Raw genomic sequence first — 16,536 nt, 5'->3', positions numbered from 1 at the left:
TAATTAATTTAGCAGTAATTAAAGTAAAAGGAATCTTATTAACCTATTTTTTAATATATATAGCTCTTTTTTATAAATAAGCATTATAAATATAAGTTAGTATTTATTAACCTTTTTCTTTAGCTTAATAAATCTTTTAAACCTTAGCTTAAAAATTTTTTATAAACGCAAGAATTAAACTTTTTATATCTTTATTTAAAAAGATGCTTAAAATCTTTTTATTTTCTTTTATTTTAATATTAAGATAAATTAATGTAATTAATATATTAATTAATATTAAGCTTTAATTAAAGCTTAAAGAAAGTAAAGAAATGCTTTTAAAAGCTAATAAGTATTTTTAAGGAACCTAAGCTTTCTTAAATAAAGCTACTTTAAAGAGCTTTTAGTTCTTTTATTTTAAATTATATATTACCTTAGTATTGTTAAGGATAAAATAAGCATAAAGGTATTCCTTTAATTATTTAAATATTAAGTTTATATTTAAAAAAAAGGGCATTTTTAAAAGGATATAATATAAGGTATTAAGGGCCTTATTATTAATAATAAAAAATATAGTTTTAATTTTATTTAATTTAATGCAAACCTATTCTTTTATAACTTTAATTAAAAATAAGAAATCCCCATTATATATTATTAAGTTTATATTATTAAGCAAAGCATATAAAAGTTTATTATATTTATAATATAATAAGGGTAAGAGATTTATCTTAGCTTTAATATTTAGGAAAGCAAGCTGTGAAAAGTAATTATTTACTTTTATATAAATTATTAAGTAAGCTAAATTAAAATATCCTTAATTAATTATATTTATAATAAATATAATAATAAAGTTAACTTAGTATTAAATAATTTGCAATAAATTAATTAAAATATCAGCCTTAATATTATTTCTTAAAAAAGCAATTACGCTAACTTTAAAAAATAGGTTTTTAACATAACCCTTAAGATATATTAACTTAAAAAATACCTTTAATAAAGTATATACTTTAAATTATATTATTAATAAATGCTTAATTAAGATTAAATTAATATTGCTAAGCGCTAAAATATTTATAGCATTTATTTTAATAATTACAATTAAAATTGCTTAAGCTGCTTTTTCTTTAAGTAATAAGGGTTATTAAATATACTTTTTTAATTTTAAGTTTATTATATTTACTAAGCTTGCTTTTATTATAAAAGATTTAGCATTTTCCTTTTAAGTTTAATCTTAATTAATAAATAAATTTTTCCTTTCCCCTATCTTTTTTTTATTTCCTAATTATAACTTATTATTAATAATTTAAGATTAATTATTTTTTACTTTTTTAAAGTTTTTAAATTAAATATAATTAGCCTTTATAATTCTTATAACTTTATCTTAGTTTTTAATATTCTTAGTTATATGCTTTCTTTTAATTATAACAATATTTATTTAAGAGAGCTTATTATTGCTTATAATTATAAGCTCTTCCTTAATATAAATTATATAATTTATAGAATTTATAAGTATTAAAATTAAGCTAACTTTCTTTTAATTATTAAGCTCTTAAATTACTTTTAAGGCTCTTAATAAAGCCTTTCCTTTAAATAAAGAATCCGCCTTAATAAGCTTACAATATTTAATTATATAAGGTAAATTAAACCTTTTCTTTTTTAATAAGAACTTTAATCAGCTATAAATATATCTTTTTAAATTATAGCTACTTTAATTACAATATAATTAAATATAAATAGGGTTTAAATATTTTAAAAGGCTAGCTTAAGCATTTTTAAGTAAGCTAAGGAATATTAATAACTCCTTTAGCTTAAAAGCTATTAATAAGCTATTTAAGGAAAGTTACTTAAGCTTATTGCATTAATATGCATTATAGTTTTAAAAAGTATAGCTATAGTAAACTTTAAGTAACTTATCCTTTTTAAAGAAAAGTGCTAAAATTATAATTTATGCCTTATTATTATTAAAGTTACTTTAATTAAGTCTTATTAAAGGCTATTAAATAAAATTTATAGCTCCTAGCTTAATTATTTTAAAATTACTTTATTATTTATTATAAAAAAAAGCTTTAATATTTTATTAAAATAATTTAAATTTATTTTTAAACTTAATTAAGTTAAGTTTTAACTTTATAAACCTTTTAATAAGTTTATTTACATTTTATAAATCTTAATTATATTTTTTAATAATATTAATATAATTAAATTTAAATAAAAATCATTAAGCTTATGGGTTTTTATTTTAAAGGTAATTTAAAAAATTAAAATTATTTTAGCTTTCTTAAAAAAAATTTAACCTTTTTAAACTAAGTAAATTTTAATTAAAATTATTTTATATAAATAAATACTTATTTTACTTAAAATACTTAAGTTCTTAATTAATAACTTTTAACAAGGCATGCTTAAAGTTTAATTAAAAAATATTTCTTATTAACTTATAAGTAATTCCTTTTCTTGCTAGCTATTTTTTTAAATATAATAAAAGCGCTTTATAAAAGGGCTAAATTATAATAAAAAAGATATTATTTATATTATTAAGTTCTTAGTTATATTTTGCAATCTTTCTTTTTTATGCTTTTAAGTTATTATAAGGGTTATTATAAATAATATTTTTAATAATTATAATTAAGTTTGCATAATAAGTTTAATTATTAAACTTATAAAAGATAAAAAGCTTTTTCTTTTAATCTTTTTAAATAAATTATTTAATAATAATGCTTTTAATTATTTTTGCTAGGTTTAAAGTAATATAGCATTGCTTAAGCAATTTTAAGATTTAATTATTTAAGTAGGAGAATTAATAAGCAATAATCTTAAGGCTATTTAAAACCTTAATAATATTAATTTTATTAAACTTTAAAATATTTAAATTATAAATTATAAATAAAGCTATTTATAGCGGAATTATTATATTAATAAAAAGTAAAACTTTTAAAATATTACTTTAAATTCTTAATTTATTATTAATAGTAAATTATAGGGTTTAATTAAAGCAAGGTTAATGCTTTAATTAATAAAAAGCAAAATTAAATTTCTTTTTTCCTTTAATAAGTTTCTTAGGATTCCTTTTTTAGCTTTAAGTAGAAAAAAATAAATAGTTTTTAGGATTTAAAGATATTCTTAAAATAAAAGTAAGTTTAAAAGGGCTTTAAGTTTAAAAGTATAATATATATATTATAATAGTTTTTATTAAGATAATAGCAAGATAAAGAAACTTAAAAGCAATAATATCTTTAATTAAAGCAATTATTTTTAAGAAATCTATTTTTAATATTGCTATAAGATATTTAAATTAAAGTTTAAAAAATAAAGATATTAATAAATATAATAAATAAAATAAACTTAATAAAAGGATATTTTATTAAGAAATAAGAATTATAAGGTTATAATAAAGAAAGCTTTTTAAATTTATATTTAATGCCTTACTTATTAATATTATATTAAACTCTTAATAAACTAAATTTAAGTTTAATTAAAACTTAAGCAAGATTATACTTTAAGTTTAAGTTTCCTATATAGTTTAATTAATATAAAAATGCATAATATAATATTACTTATTAAATCTATAAGTAAGCAAGGTAAGTGCCTTAATTTTATATTATAGCCCCCTTTATTTTAAACTTAAGGTTATAATAATAATAATAAATATTAATTAAGAGTTTAAAGCACTTTTAATTAATATTAAGTAATGTTTATAAAGTTTAAATTTATTATTTTAGTTTTAAGTTTATATTATTACTATATTTTAAGCATAATCTTTAATAAGAAACTTAAAATAAGTTTAAAGCTTAATAGCGTATTAATATAAGATTAAGATAATATTTTATTTAAATATTAAAAGTATAAAAAGTACCTTAAAATTAAAAAATAATCCTAAGGTACTTATAATATTATTATAAGTTTAATTATACTTAACTTTTCTTTATAATAAGTTAAAGATAAATATAAGCTTTAATTAAAGCTTTAAGCTAAAATATAAAATAATTTAGCAATATTTAATATAGAAATAAAAAAAAATAAAATTAATAAATAATTAGCTTATAGCTAACTTTTTATTTTTCTTATTATTAATTAAAGATATATAAAATTAAAATCATACCTAGGCTAAATTATTAATAAAAACAAGCCACCTAAATAATAAGGGATAGGTTCTGCTAAACCCTCTTAAGGATAACTTAAGGAGGAGCTTTAATATAATAAAAAAGGAAAATAGGAATAAAAGGAAACTAAAGAAAGGGAAAAAATAAATATTTTAAAAATTCTTAAAAATAAGAAAAGCTTAATTAAAGCACTAAATATATATAAAAAGAAAAGAGTTGATTTCTTAAAAGAATGTTTAGAATAAGCGTAAAAGCTAGCTTTTTATAGCCAGCCGGAATTTAGCGCGGTACCATTTCTCACGTAATTCCCTGCACCCGCCAACAGCATTAATTAATATTAATTTAGCTTTTATATAATTAATAATAAATAAATAAAATATATAATTAATTTAATTATAATATTAAAATATAAGTTATAATAAAGTTATAACTTGCAGCTGTTTAGCTATGGGCTAGCTTGGGTGGTTTGTATATAGTTATATATAATTACCAGCTGGCAGCTGCTATTAATAAAATTAATTTAAATTATGCACCTTTAAATTTATGCATTGCATGTATGCACTTATTATATAGGCATGTTATGTTTATATATATTATTTTTATATATTTAATATTTATTTTTATTAATATTATAAAAAATTTAATAAATTTTATAATTTTATTTAAATTAAACTTAAGATTTTTATAAATATTATATTTATTATAAAAAAGTTTTAAAAAGAAAAAAAGGTTAAAAAGTATTAATTAATAATAATTAATAATAATAATATTAATGTTTTAATTATAATAATTAATTTATTATTATATTTTAAAATTAAAGTAATTTAAAACTTATATTATTATTATAATATTAAAAAATTAAATTTTAAATAATTAAATATTATTTTTAATATTAAATTAATTAATTTTAATAAGCATTTAATTAATTTAATATAATATTAATATATAATAATTATATTAAATTTAATAATAATAAAGGCTATGCAGGGGCATTAATAATTACAGCTATAAAGAGCATTATGGGGTAGTGTGGTAAGGTTGTAGTTACGTAATAATGCTTAGTTAGCAGGTATATTATGGATGTACCATCCGTTTTAGTGGATACGAATATCCATCTTCATAAAAATTGGATCTTAATGCCACGAGGCTTGGATCGCATCCATACAGTCAAGTCTTGCCGTCAACATCACATAAATGTTGCAGTGAGGCCTCACCGTTCTAAATGCCTGGATAGATTCGAACAGGCAAGACCCCAAAGCCACTAGAAATCTTTGTTTCAATTGTCAAAAGCCAGCAACGCCCGAGCTGTCAGACACATGCGCCATTTCATATACACATTTCGTAAAGCACACAAGCCTCCCCTGGTATCTTTACCAACAGGTCCTTTTTCTTTCTCTTGTTCTCGCTTTTGTTTAACGCCATCCAGAGAGCCTCTCCACTCAAACCCCCTTTGAGAGCAGGTTCAGAGCACTTCCAGCCAGGATGAAGCCCGCCTGGTCCTTGCTGACCGCATGCTTGACGGGGATCAGGAACTCCTCGCCCGTCCCCCTCTTGGTCACCCTCAGCTGCACGTCGCCGCGGCCCTGGTTGCGCAGCATCTCGTACAGCCCGACGGTGGCGACCTCATCGCACGCGTCGATCTTGTCGTAGTCGGCCTCGTTCGCGAACGTCAGGGGCACGACTCCCTGCTTCTTCAGGTTCGTCTCGTGGATGCGCGCGAAGCTCTTGCACACGATTATCCTCGCGCCCAGGTACCTCGGCTGCAGCGCCGCGTGCTCTCTCGCGGAGCCCTCGCCGTAGTTGTGCTCCGCGACCACGAGCCACTGCCGGTTCTCCTGCTTCCACTTCTTCATGAGGTCCGGGATCGTGTGCTTGCCGCCGTCGAAGTCGTACGCCGCGTTCACCTCGTCCGTGGCCGCGTTCACGGCCGTGTTGAGGGTGTTGGTGGCGATGTTGGGGAGGTGACCCTTGTACTTGAGCCACGGGCCTGCTGCGGAGATCGTGTCGGTCGTGCACTTGCCCTTGACCTTGACGAGGACTTGGAGGCCGGTGAGGTCGTGGTCAGGGAATGGCTCGAACGGGTCGAGGAGGGCAAGACGCTCCGAGGTGGGAGAGATGGCCACGGGGACGCTCGGGTCTGGCGCTTGTGACGCGACCTTGAATGTCTCGTTGCCGTACTCAAAGGGGGTTTTAGGGTCTTCCATGCCCTTTGGTGCCGGGAAGCGGAAATCTTTACCGTCGGGCGTCTTAAGTGTATCTGTCATGGGGTTGAAGGTTGTAGAACCGGCAAACGCCATTGCGGTGACTATTTCAGGGGAGGCGAGGAAGTTCATGGTGTCGAGGTTGCCATCGTTCCGGCCACGGAAATTTCGGTTATAAGATGTCAATATCGCGTTTGGCGTACCCTTCTCAACGCCGTCTCGTCGATTCCATTGTCCAATGCAGGGCCCGCATGCGTTTGAGAGAACGATGCCGCCCGCGCCAGTAAATGATTCCAAAATGCCGTCGCGCTCTAGAGTTGCTCGAATCTGCTCACTGCCAGGCGTGACGTAGAAATCAGTGGCAGGCTTCAGCCCAGCGGCCTCAGCGGCCTTCACTATGCTCTCCACCCTGGTCATGTCCTCGTAAGAGCTGTTGGTGCAGCTGCCAATGAGGCCTGCGGAGACCTTTTCAGGCCACTGCTCCTCTTGCACAGTCTTCTTGAACTGGGACAGAGGCGTCGACAGATCTGGGGTGTGGGGTCCATTGATGTGCGGCTCCAGCTCCGAGAGGTTGATCTCAATCAGCTGGTCGTATTCCGCACCCTCGTCGGCCTTGAACCTGAAGTACGCGTCTTCCGAGTTGCCGACCCCGGGGAAGCTCTGGAAGATCTTGGCCGCACTGGCCAAGTCTCCTCTCCTGGTGGCTTCGAGATACCTCGCAGAAGCTTCTGTAAAGGGAAACACCGAGGTTGTTGCACCGACCTCAGCACTAGAATACGTTAGCAACCCAGCCAAGATCTAGAAGCAGCCAAACTTGTGCTCACCCCATATTGCACACTGTGGCCATTCCAGTGCAGCTGAGCGTCTCAACACCCGGCCCGAAATACTCCACGACAAAACCAGTTCCGCCACGGACAGTCAACTTGCCGGCTAGGTGCAGGATAATGTCCTTGGGCGAGACCCATTCGTTGAGCTTGCCCGTCAGGCGCACGCCCAGGACCTTGGGTGCCTTGAGCTCCCAGGGCGCACCGACAAGGGCCTCGACGGCATCAGCACCACCGACACCGATGGCGATGGTACAGAGGCCACCGGCGTTGGGCGTGTGGCTGTCCGTGCCCAGCATCATCAGGCCCGGCCGGGCATAGTTCTCTAGCACAGTCTGGTGTATGATACCGGCCCCGGGCGGCCAGAAGTCGATGCCGAATTTCTTGCCCGCAGACTCGAGAAAGTCGAAGACCTCTTGGTTCGCGCTCAGGCCGGCAGACAGATCCTTGTCGGCGCCCTGCTCGCCAACAATCAAGTGGTCGCAGTGGATGCTCGCGGGGATCGCGGTCTGGGGGAGGTTGCACGCCATGAACTGCAGCAGGGCCATCTGGGCGGAAGCATCCTGCATGTTCACCCGGTCGGGCTTGAGCGGCAGGTTTGCCTTTCCTCGGATGTCGCGGCCATTTTTGGTGTTGGTCATGAGATTCTCTTCGACATTGTTCAGGTGGCTGTAGAGGATCTTCTCAGCAAGCGTGAGCCTCTGCGGCCCCAGCACTCGTCTAACTTCGGCGTATTTCGTGTAGAGCGTCTCGTAAACAGGGGGCAGGGCCGGTCCGGTCGAAAGAAGGCGGCGAGTCTGCGTGTAAGTGTAAGTCGGGGCGCAACGGAGTTGTTGTCGGTGGAGGGCGCCCTGGTCGAGAATTGTCAGTCCCAAGGTGCGTTTTGGGTTTTTGAGGGACTGGCTTACCCTCGCCAACGCTCCTGAGCGCCTGGCGACTTCAATTGACCTCATTGTGACCGGGGACACATGGAGTTGTGTGTGTAGAGAATGACTCTTCTGCGATTCTTCCAGAGGGAAAAAAAATTGGCCCCAAAAAAGGCGAGCGAACCATGCAGCCCGCCGAGTGCGGAGCCGGTTCCCGTCTGCACCCCAGATACCCGAGCAGGGGTGTGACCAATCAGTATCACATCTATAGTCAGCATTTTGCCTGCGTTTGCAAGGAACCTTTGCTGTAAGAGGCCCGACGAAAGACAGCAAATTCACTACTTTCTCTCCTTGATCGAACTGGAAGCTGTGCAGGTCATATTGTCTTGCATACCCCGCTGTATATTTCCTATTACCAGTCTACCATTATCTTACATGTAAGCTGGAACGAACTCGATCACCAACCAGATGGAATACAGCCGGCCGATAATCAAGCTATGCACAGTTTCAAGACTCTGGACAAGTTCATATATACCACCCAATGCACCTGTTGTCAAAATCAAATTCATGCAGTGGAAGTCCCTTATTTGCGAATAATATCGTGCTAGAGGCACTTAAATTAATCATAAGAGTATGCTAGCGGTGGTGAATGCCGACAGTGGGTAAGTAAGTTTCTGGATCATGCTTGGAGAAATGAAAGTCATCAAAAGCCGTTCTTATCATAGTTGAGAGCTGTTCACGTACGTTATATCGCTCATGAGGAAATCCTCAGATCCTTGTTGGCGTCAAAGCTTAGGAGGCTGAGATGATGATGACAGTGCATGTGATAGCACTATATTCAGGTTCAGATCTATATTTTGGGCTCGCGCATGCCTTCATGTCCTATTCTTGGGACCAGTTCAACATCAGCCTCTCGACCATTATCTTCCTATGCCTTGACCGATATGGACATCTAAATCTGGTCTAGCTTACACACATACACCACACGTACGTACATATGCATGCTCTGACACAGAGACTGCTCTACCAGGGAACAAAAATTGTCTCTGGCCCTTCCACATGAGCCGCTCGGAAGGGCAGATGACCAACAAACAGGAGACTTTACTGCGACCTATACCTATCCTCCACGTTGGTCTTGATATGATTTGCGAGTGGTCTATCATCAAGGACCGTGAGGATTCTGCTGCGCATCCTCCCTCACGCATTGCCCCTCAGTGATCAATCTCATGTGGCCCGGTAGAAGATGATGATACTAACAGCAGCCAACTTCTCTGCCGGAGCGCTGTCTGTTCTTTGCAGCTAGCCCTGGGCAAGCTATTCACCCAGTCTAAAGGCAAGTTCATGCCATGATAGTCCCGCTGACCTGATTGGGCATATGTGGATGATCTGCAAGCAGATGATCGTGCATCTCCCAGGAGTCCGTGATCACGGCGGGAGTTCAAAATTCATGTTTGGCGACCAGTCGACAACTGATAAGTCTTGAGCAGCGTGGCATTGTGCTGGAAAGCTATCTCCTCAACACCTGGAAAGAATAGACTCAAAAATCAATCATAATCGTCTGCCGTAGTGATCATAACGGCCCAGAAATCGGTCGAATCCGTGCAGCACATAGGAAAGCCTTGACCCCTCCTGTGGCATGCCCCGTTGATCCAGAGTATCACACTGCCTTGCCTGAGCTCCAACCTACAGAAGCATCTCCTAACCTCAGGAGGAGAATAAAGTTTAGGAAATTAACGCCTTTCCTGCTCATCCTTAAAAAAAAAAAAAAACAATCCCGCCTTTCAACCTGAACAAGGTTCATGCAAGCACACGTAACAACAAGGCAAAAGTGAATGAGTTCGCAGGCCAACCATGGCTCACGCAAAGTTGGGCGCAGTGTAGATGAGCGACGTCAAAACCATCGCGCCGACAGTGGCACCACCAAGGGCAGCGTATCCAACCCGTTCTGCGATTTTCCTCATCTTGGTTGGTCTCACGGCTGTGGATCCTTGCTCTGAGGTATTGTGGAAGGAGAGCCTCGACAAGTCCATTTCGATCTCTGGCTGAGTAAGGGCAGGGCTGCTGGGCTCAAGCACCACGCCAGCATCCTCCAGCTCTTGCCACATGCGCTCCTCGTCAGTTGTGTCCGAAATGTCGGCTGCCTTGCGCTTGCCCTTGGTAGTGTCTTTTCGCGGCTCTGGGCGTTCGGCGGCCATAGGCGCTTCCGGAGGGTCCAAACGACACCCTGACGCCTCATTCGTTCGAATCTGGGCCAATTGCTTCATTTGGAACAACTCGTCAGCAGAAGCTGCAGTCCACGTCGGATCTACAGCTTCCTGCATTTTGATGTCCGTCTCAGAAGTCTCCTCAAGAGGTGCAGCCGAGAGAGCGTCTTCGAGAGTCATTGGTATGAAGTCATACGAGCTCTTCGCGAGTGCTTGGTTGCCTTGACTTTTCATTCGGGCCGAGAAACCTGTGAAAGGCTGTGGCACTGGTGCCGTATGAGCCTCGAGCTGAGGGTTTGGTTCTGGTTGAGCTTCCTTATTCAATGCAGAAGCAGATGGATGCTCAACCTCCGTGGATGAAGACGTAGGGCATTGTAGAATATCCTCGGTCACAGGACGGGGTACGTCCTTATCGATGTTGGCTGTGTCCGAGGCTATCTGTGCGAATGGGTTGGAACCCGGACCATGAAACGCCCCCGAGTGAGCCATTTTGATTTTGTTCTGCTCTCGGGCTTCGAAAAAATCAGGCTTGCCGCTCTTAAGTCCCAAGCTCTTCACTGTGACGACACAATCGTCCTCCGACCCATGGTGACGACGGCCAACCGGCAGAACGGCGTCAGATGGGCTTGGCTGGCGTGGCGCTGGCTGCATTACTGGGGCGAGTTGGCAATTGAAATCGGGGTAACCCTGCTGAGACACCGCGGTGCTGATTGACGGGAGGATAGGATGTCCGGATGGAATTGGTTGGGTCGGAAGAGTTGTCTGTGCTGGCGGATACTGGCTCTGATGGATGACGGGTTGCGCGTAAGGGTCAAAGTCGACATCGATGGGGTCAATGTCATCCATCTCTTCAGACTCCGAATCATAGAGGAAAACGCCTTGTTCGTCTTCGGAATTGTGGCCAGATGGAGGCTGCTCTGCCATATGTTCACTCTGTGGATCCGTGGAAACACTATTCCAGGATGGCGAACGAACACCATTGTTGTCCTCGAGATCAAGATCGTCAAGATCAATAGACTCGACGGGACTCGCCGGTGCAGAGCTTGTTTCCTCATCATCCGTCAAGCTTATTGACTCGTCATCGTCATCATCAAACTCTGCGGCTAGATCTCCGGCATCCATAGCATCGTGATCGCCATCACCGGACAGAATGGAAATGCAATCATGTGGAAGAGCGTCGGAGTCCGACTCGGAAGTGGATTCGATCTCGATGATGCCGTCAATCTGGCGCACCACATCTTGTTGTTCGTTCATCTCTTCCCTCCACGGATTGATCTCTTGTTCAGAAATGTAGGTTGGGATCTTCTGAGGCGCGTTGTCATCCAAAGGTTCGTTCTCGTCAGTCGAGCAGTCGTCCGGAACAGTGAAGACACGGCTAGGGGAATGATCCGCTTGACTGCTATAATGTGTCGTTAGTGTTGTTCTTACTTCATGACATGTAGCAAAAACTGACGCAGTTTGAAATTCTATGCCAACTGTCACGGTAGCAGGCTTGAAGGTCTTCTGGTTTCGGTAAACAGACGAGCCAAAGGTGACCTCGTCACCGACAACAAGAGGCCGGGCAACCTCAGTGTCGAGCTGTTCGTCGTTGAGGTATGTGCCGTGCATAGAGCCTGCGTCACGGATTCTGACGACCTGGAACCAATTAGATCCGTTGTACGTCAACGTATATGGGCTATATGACTGACCTGTCTGGGAATGTCGGCTTCGATCTCGGCGTGTTCTCGACTCATAACGGGAGAGTCGAAGTACCCGTTGTCGAGTGTCGGTGTCAGGCCCAAGGCAGAGCGATTACTTGACCGTCCGATCTTGAGTGTTGGTCGGGACTGGGTGAGGAGGATTCGTCGCTCCGGGTGCGTAATGCTGGTGGGGCTCTTGGTCGACAGCAAGATAAGGACTGTTCGTTGCAACTCTCAGAACAATTCATCAAAGAATGAAGCCCAAGGTGGACTTCACTGCCAGCGATGAGGCAGTACAGGAAGCGGAGGGGAGGGGGGTGGCATGGGCTGAGGGCATGGGACTTACCAGAATCCTCGTCCGTGACTTTTACGGCCATTTTGTGCAAGTGAATGTTGACAAGGTGGGCTTTATTGATGAGTGGGTTCCAGGGAAGAGACAAGTGTTATTTGCTCGAAGGCCAATCCAACAAGGCTCCAGCGAGGTTGATTGTCCGGTCTAGGACAAGCGGTTTGTCAGGCTAGATACGTAGGCCTGAGGACGGCGAGGACGTGGACTCGTCACCTCGAGACGGTCGCATTTAAGAGGGGGACCAGACGATTTAAGACAGAAAGGATGCGGAGAAGACAGAGACGATGACAGTCTAACAGTCGAAGGGCTTGACGGCGTCGATCAAGTCCAAGTCAAAGAGAGGCCAAGGGGAAAGGGCGGCGGTGGTTTGGAGATGGGAGGTGTAGATGGAGAGGTGCGGGAGGGAAGGTGGGGCAGGGGGGGTTGTAGGTCCACTTGAGCTCCCTTCCTACTCGATGTGCAGTGCTGTGCCGCTGGTACTGTTAGGGATGGACAGAGCAGTCGTGTGTGCTCGGCTAGCAGGCAGCAATCAGGGACTGCTAGATAAGAGAGGAAGCTACTTGGCACCTTGTACCCATTAGTAGGTAGCAGGTAGACTTCGCAGGTAGGCCGCTGGATGCCCGTCGCCCGAGCCTCCTGTTATCACGTCAGCTGCTCATGGATTGCGGATCTCCCCCCGCGCTTGTAGCTATCTGGTGAGGACGTCTTGGGGTGGCAGCTGAGTGGGCAGAGTGGAGAGAGGTTGGTGCACAGTTAACTACTGCAACTAAGAGTCCATCACTCCGTTGTTATCGCCACGAGCAATCACCCACAATGTACGTGAGCAGATCTGTCTGAGCAGAGTGAGGAGAGTAGAGATGCTATCTAAAAGTATACCTGCCACTTGGTAGATACTGGCAAGCGGGGTCCTCGTTTCAAGAGCTCCCGTCTGGAGAGGAAACGCCCGAGGCAACTGACATGGACGTGACTGCCTGCGGCGGGTGGAGTCTCAGACTCACGGACTCACAGGGCAACCAGGCAGCCCCAGGCAAACACGGCTAGAAGTACCTACCCAGTCATGGACTGGGCTTGCAGCACTTTCGTTGTACATACAGCAGTGCACAATACGCCCTCGACTCAAAGGCCTTGGAGACGCTTCATCACGGCATGGCCAATGATCCTCCGCATTATTTCAGTTGGACTTGTCCATTCACTATCGACGCCCACACAGTGTACAAAACAGTGTCCACCTCGGCTCGGCACAAGTCAAGCGAAACGATTTCCAGCCTAGCGCCTCTGCAATCACTTTAGCCCCCTGCTCACCGCACTGGCCAGCTTCCCCCTACAGTGCCCCGCCCATTGCATCGGTTGACCCACAGCGACCGCACAGGAGGCGGGCTGGTCGACAGGAAAGGTGGGCCGTGACTGGTAAGGCTTGCCTGACTGTCGTCACCAAGGAACAGTCTTGTATCTCAGGTCAGCAGAAGGCTCTGTTACTGCTGTGCATATGAGTCAGTCGGGGACGAGAAGATGGCAAAAACGAATATATTCATGGGAAACATGGAATGTACACAGGTAATCTGCGAACCTGGGGCTGGGCAGGTGACATGATTCTGACGGGCTGAACCGGCAGACACGGGTCACACCGTACAATAAAAGTAGCATTCCTACAATTGGTCCAGGTTGATCGCTTTCGGTGCACATGTGAGTGGCCAGACACGCCCGACGGAGGCAACTGGGATTTCTTCCGTCACCACCCAAATTGTGTGCTGCTCAAAACCCCCCAGCCCATTTCACCCTCCTGATTTTATTTCGTCCCAGTTCCATCCTAAACACGCACGTAGTCTCTACGCCACCTTTGCAACCTTTTAAACCCGTAACACGCGCGATCAACCCTCATGGATTTTGTTTCGAGCACCATTCTACCCACGAACACTGTTCCCGCCTCCATCTTTGCATCACAACATCACAGAGCATTTGATCATTCCCACACTTAGCACGCATCACACCGTGCCGCGCCGACTTTTGTCTGGGCACAACAACAGGACACAGTGGGCTTTACGAGCCGCCCCTTCGTCCATTTCTGCACCATCGCAAGAGTCGCTGAAACCGCACTCCGCGGTCAACTACATCCATCATGCACGACCTCCGAAAGAAGGCCCTCCTCGAGAGTGGCAAGACACAGTCCCGCAAGGCGCGCTCGCGTCCCGACTCCAAGTCCGCGACGCCAATCACCTCGCCCGGACACTCCCCCGCTGGCTCGCGCGCACCTAGCCGCTACGCGTCCGAGGACGAGGGCGATAGCGACTCCGATTTCGACGACATGATGACCATGAGCACCACCTCAGGTACCTCCGACCACGGCGACGACGACGGTACTGGTCGCGCCTGGGTCGACCGCGTGGACGCAAGAGTCTCGCAGATTGTCGCCGGTGGCCGCTCTGGCGAGCGCAAGAAAATCAGCAACCAGGAGAGGGAGGATATGCTGAAATCGTACCTGCACCTGGCGCGGCATTACTACGTCCGCTCAGAGATCGAGGCGCCCATGAACGACCTGGTGCTTGGCCTTGTGAGAGCAATTAAGTCGGGCATCAGCGCGACCGAACGCACCCTTGCGCTTAAGGCCCTTTCGGTGACGATCCTTACGAACCCTACCGACACAGTCCTCGACCAGTACGTTTCAAGCCTCAAGTCCACTTGCGAGGATGATGGGGCCGAAGAAGTCAAGACCGCAGCGCTCCGTGCCCTTGCCGTGGCGGCCATGTATGGCGATGGATCGACCGAGGCCGCCGAGGACATGATGCTGTACATGCTCGACATCATCGAGAGCGACGGGCACACCGCGGGGGCAGCTGATGTCGCGCCCGTGGTAGTCGCTGCCCTCGAGAGCTGGGGTTTCATGGCCGCGCATCTGGAGGATCTTTCTGATCAGAGTGCGCAAGCCATGGAAGCCTTCGTGGAGCAACTTAACAGCACCGACGCCTACGTGCAGACCAGCGCCGGCAACAACATCGCGCTGCTGTTTGAGAGCGCAACCGAGTGGGAGGAATCCTCTGGAGAGAAGATGAACCTCAGATACGACCCCAAGAGACTGGCGCAGCAGATGCGAGAGGCATCGAGAGGCTCGAAATCCATGTCCAAGCGCGACAGACGGCATCTCAAGTCGGACTTCAACAGCATCGCGACTGGTCTCGAACGAGGCAAGGGACCGGGCTACTCGACCGCTGGATGGGCCGCGTCCAACCCACACACGGGTGGCAACGCCGTCGTCAGCTCGCACGGCGGTGACGTCAGTGAGTTTGGGTACCGGCAGACAATCAGCGTCGGCAAGGACAAGATGACTATTGACAGCTGGGCGTTGTCGGCCAAGGTCGACTTTCTGAGGACCGTTCTTGCTGGAGGCTTCCCTACTCATCTTGCCAAGAACGAGACGGTGCAGGAGATGATTTGACCATTCCGGAGTGTCAGGATGACGGCGGCGGCGCGAGGGCTGCATTTTCCGTAACATGCATTGTTTTTCAGGCGTTGTGCAAAATTGATATCCAAGAAGTCGGGAGGACAGCTTACAGCACTATGCTAGGAGGGGATAATTATCGCAGAGCGAAGACGACTACATACAGGCAGCAGTCCTAGTTTCAGGTTTCCTAGTAGTGACAATGCATGGGCTAGATACACAAGGACCGACACTCAACCATCTTCGATTACGTGGCTGCAGGACTCCTAGTTGTAGTGAATGCATGTTCCGACTGTGTGACTGGGAATTGACGGTCTGCCGGAGGCCAGTCCCGCTTGCTATGCACCCATGCTGCCCATGGCGCTTTCAGCGGATCTGTGCGGCGAGAATAGGAGGAGGAAATTGCCCTCTCAGACGCCAACGGCGCTGCAGGTATCTCCTTACGACAACTGCGCGCCGGTTTGAGACACTTGCGTGCCCACCATGCTCAATTGCCCATATTGCGGAAGCACGCTGCAGGCTGCCGGCATTTCCCGTCACACGAGGTCTTCCCCGCCAGGTGGCCGGAAGGGCACTGGGGAAATGGGTTGAGGGGCAAGGGAAAGAGGGGCACAGAAAGAGATACGCCAGTTAGTCTACCGGATTTGTTGTTCTCGAGTACTGAGGACTTGAGACCGAGGACGCGGCTCCGGACTTTCAAACAGAGACGGGGGCAAATCCCATGTCTACGCCAGAACAGGTCTCACATGACTGGAGTGGAGGGACGAAGGCGAACTGGGTCTCCCTCAACACCTTCTCGAAACGCTGGGTTGCCAGATCTGCCCGGCCGAGTGGTGCCCAGGTGCCCGAACGGGGCGATCCGAGAGGCCAACCGAGGGTGGATGAAGGGAAAGGCCCTGCAGCA

General features: G+C 42.9%; 3 protein-coding genes across 3 annotated transcripts; 1 reads left to right on the top strand and 2 right to left on the bottom strand.

Annotated features, from left to right (window-relative positions):
* Window positions 1-5,515: 5,515 nt before the first annotated feature.
* On the bottom strand, window positions 5,516-8,054 carry INS49_012946 (uncharacterized protein; the record flags this gene model as incomplete). The annotated part of the gene is made up of 3 exons (XM_043173648.1): window positions 5,516-7,046; window positions 7,102-7,952; window positions 8,010-8,054. 3 exons carry the CDS (start codon window positions 8,052-8,054, stop codon window positions 5,516-5,518), a joined length of 2,427 nt encoding a protein of 808 aa, XP_043022945.1.
* A 1,769-nt stretch (window positions 8,055-9,823) lies between these two features.
* INS49_012945 (uncharacterized protein) lies at window positions 9,824-12,227 on the bottom strand (the record flags this gene model as incomplete). Its single annotated transcript, XM_043173647.1, has 4 exons — window positions 9,824-11,567; window positions 11,625-11,806; window positions 11,860-12,068; window positions 12,197-12,227. The coding sequence occupies 4 exons, from the start codon at window positions 12,225-12,227 to the stop codon at window positions 9,824-9,826; spliced, it is 2,166 nt and encodes a 721-aa protein (XP_043022944.1).
* Window positions 12,228-14,315: 2,088 nt separating this feature from the next.
* Window positions 14,316-15,629, top strand: INS49_012944 (uncharacterized protein; the record flags this gene model as incomplete). The annotated part of the gene is made up of 1 exon (XM_043173646.1): window positions 14,316-15,629. One exon carries the CDS (start codon window positions 14,316-14,318, stop codon window positions 15,627-15,629), a length of 1,314 nt encoding a protein of 437 aa, XP_043022943.1.
* Window positions 15,630-16,536: the final 907 nt, after the last annotated feature.

This window comes from Diaporthe citri, assembly GCF_014595645.1.
Source record: "Diaporthe citri strain NFHF-8-4 chromosome Unknown scaffold_6, whole genome shotgun sequence".
NCBI classification, from domain to species: domain Eukaryota; kingdom Fungi; phylum Ascomycota; class Sordariomycetes; order Diaporthales; family Diaporthaceae; genus Diaporthe; species Diaporthe citri.
The sequence above is the reverse complement of the archived record's forward strand: the minus strand, read 5'-3'. Positions and strand labels throughout refer to the sequence as shown.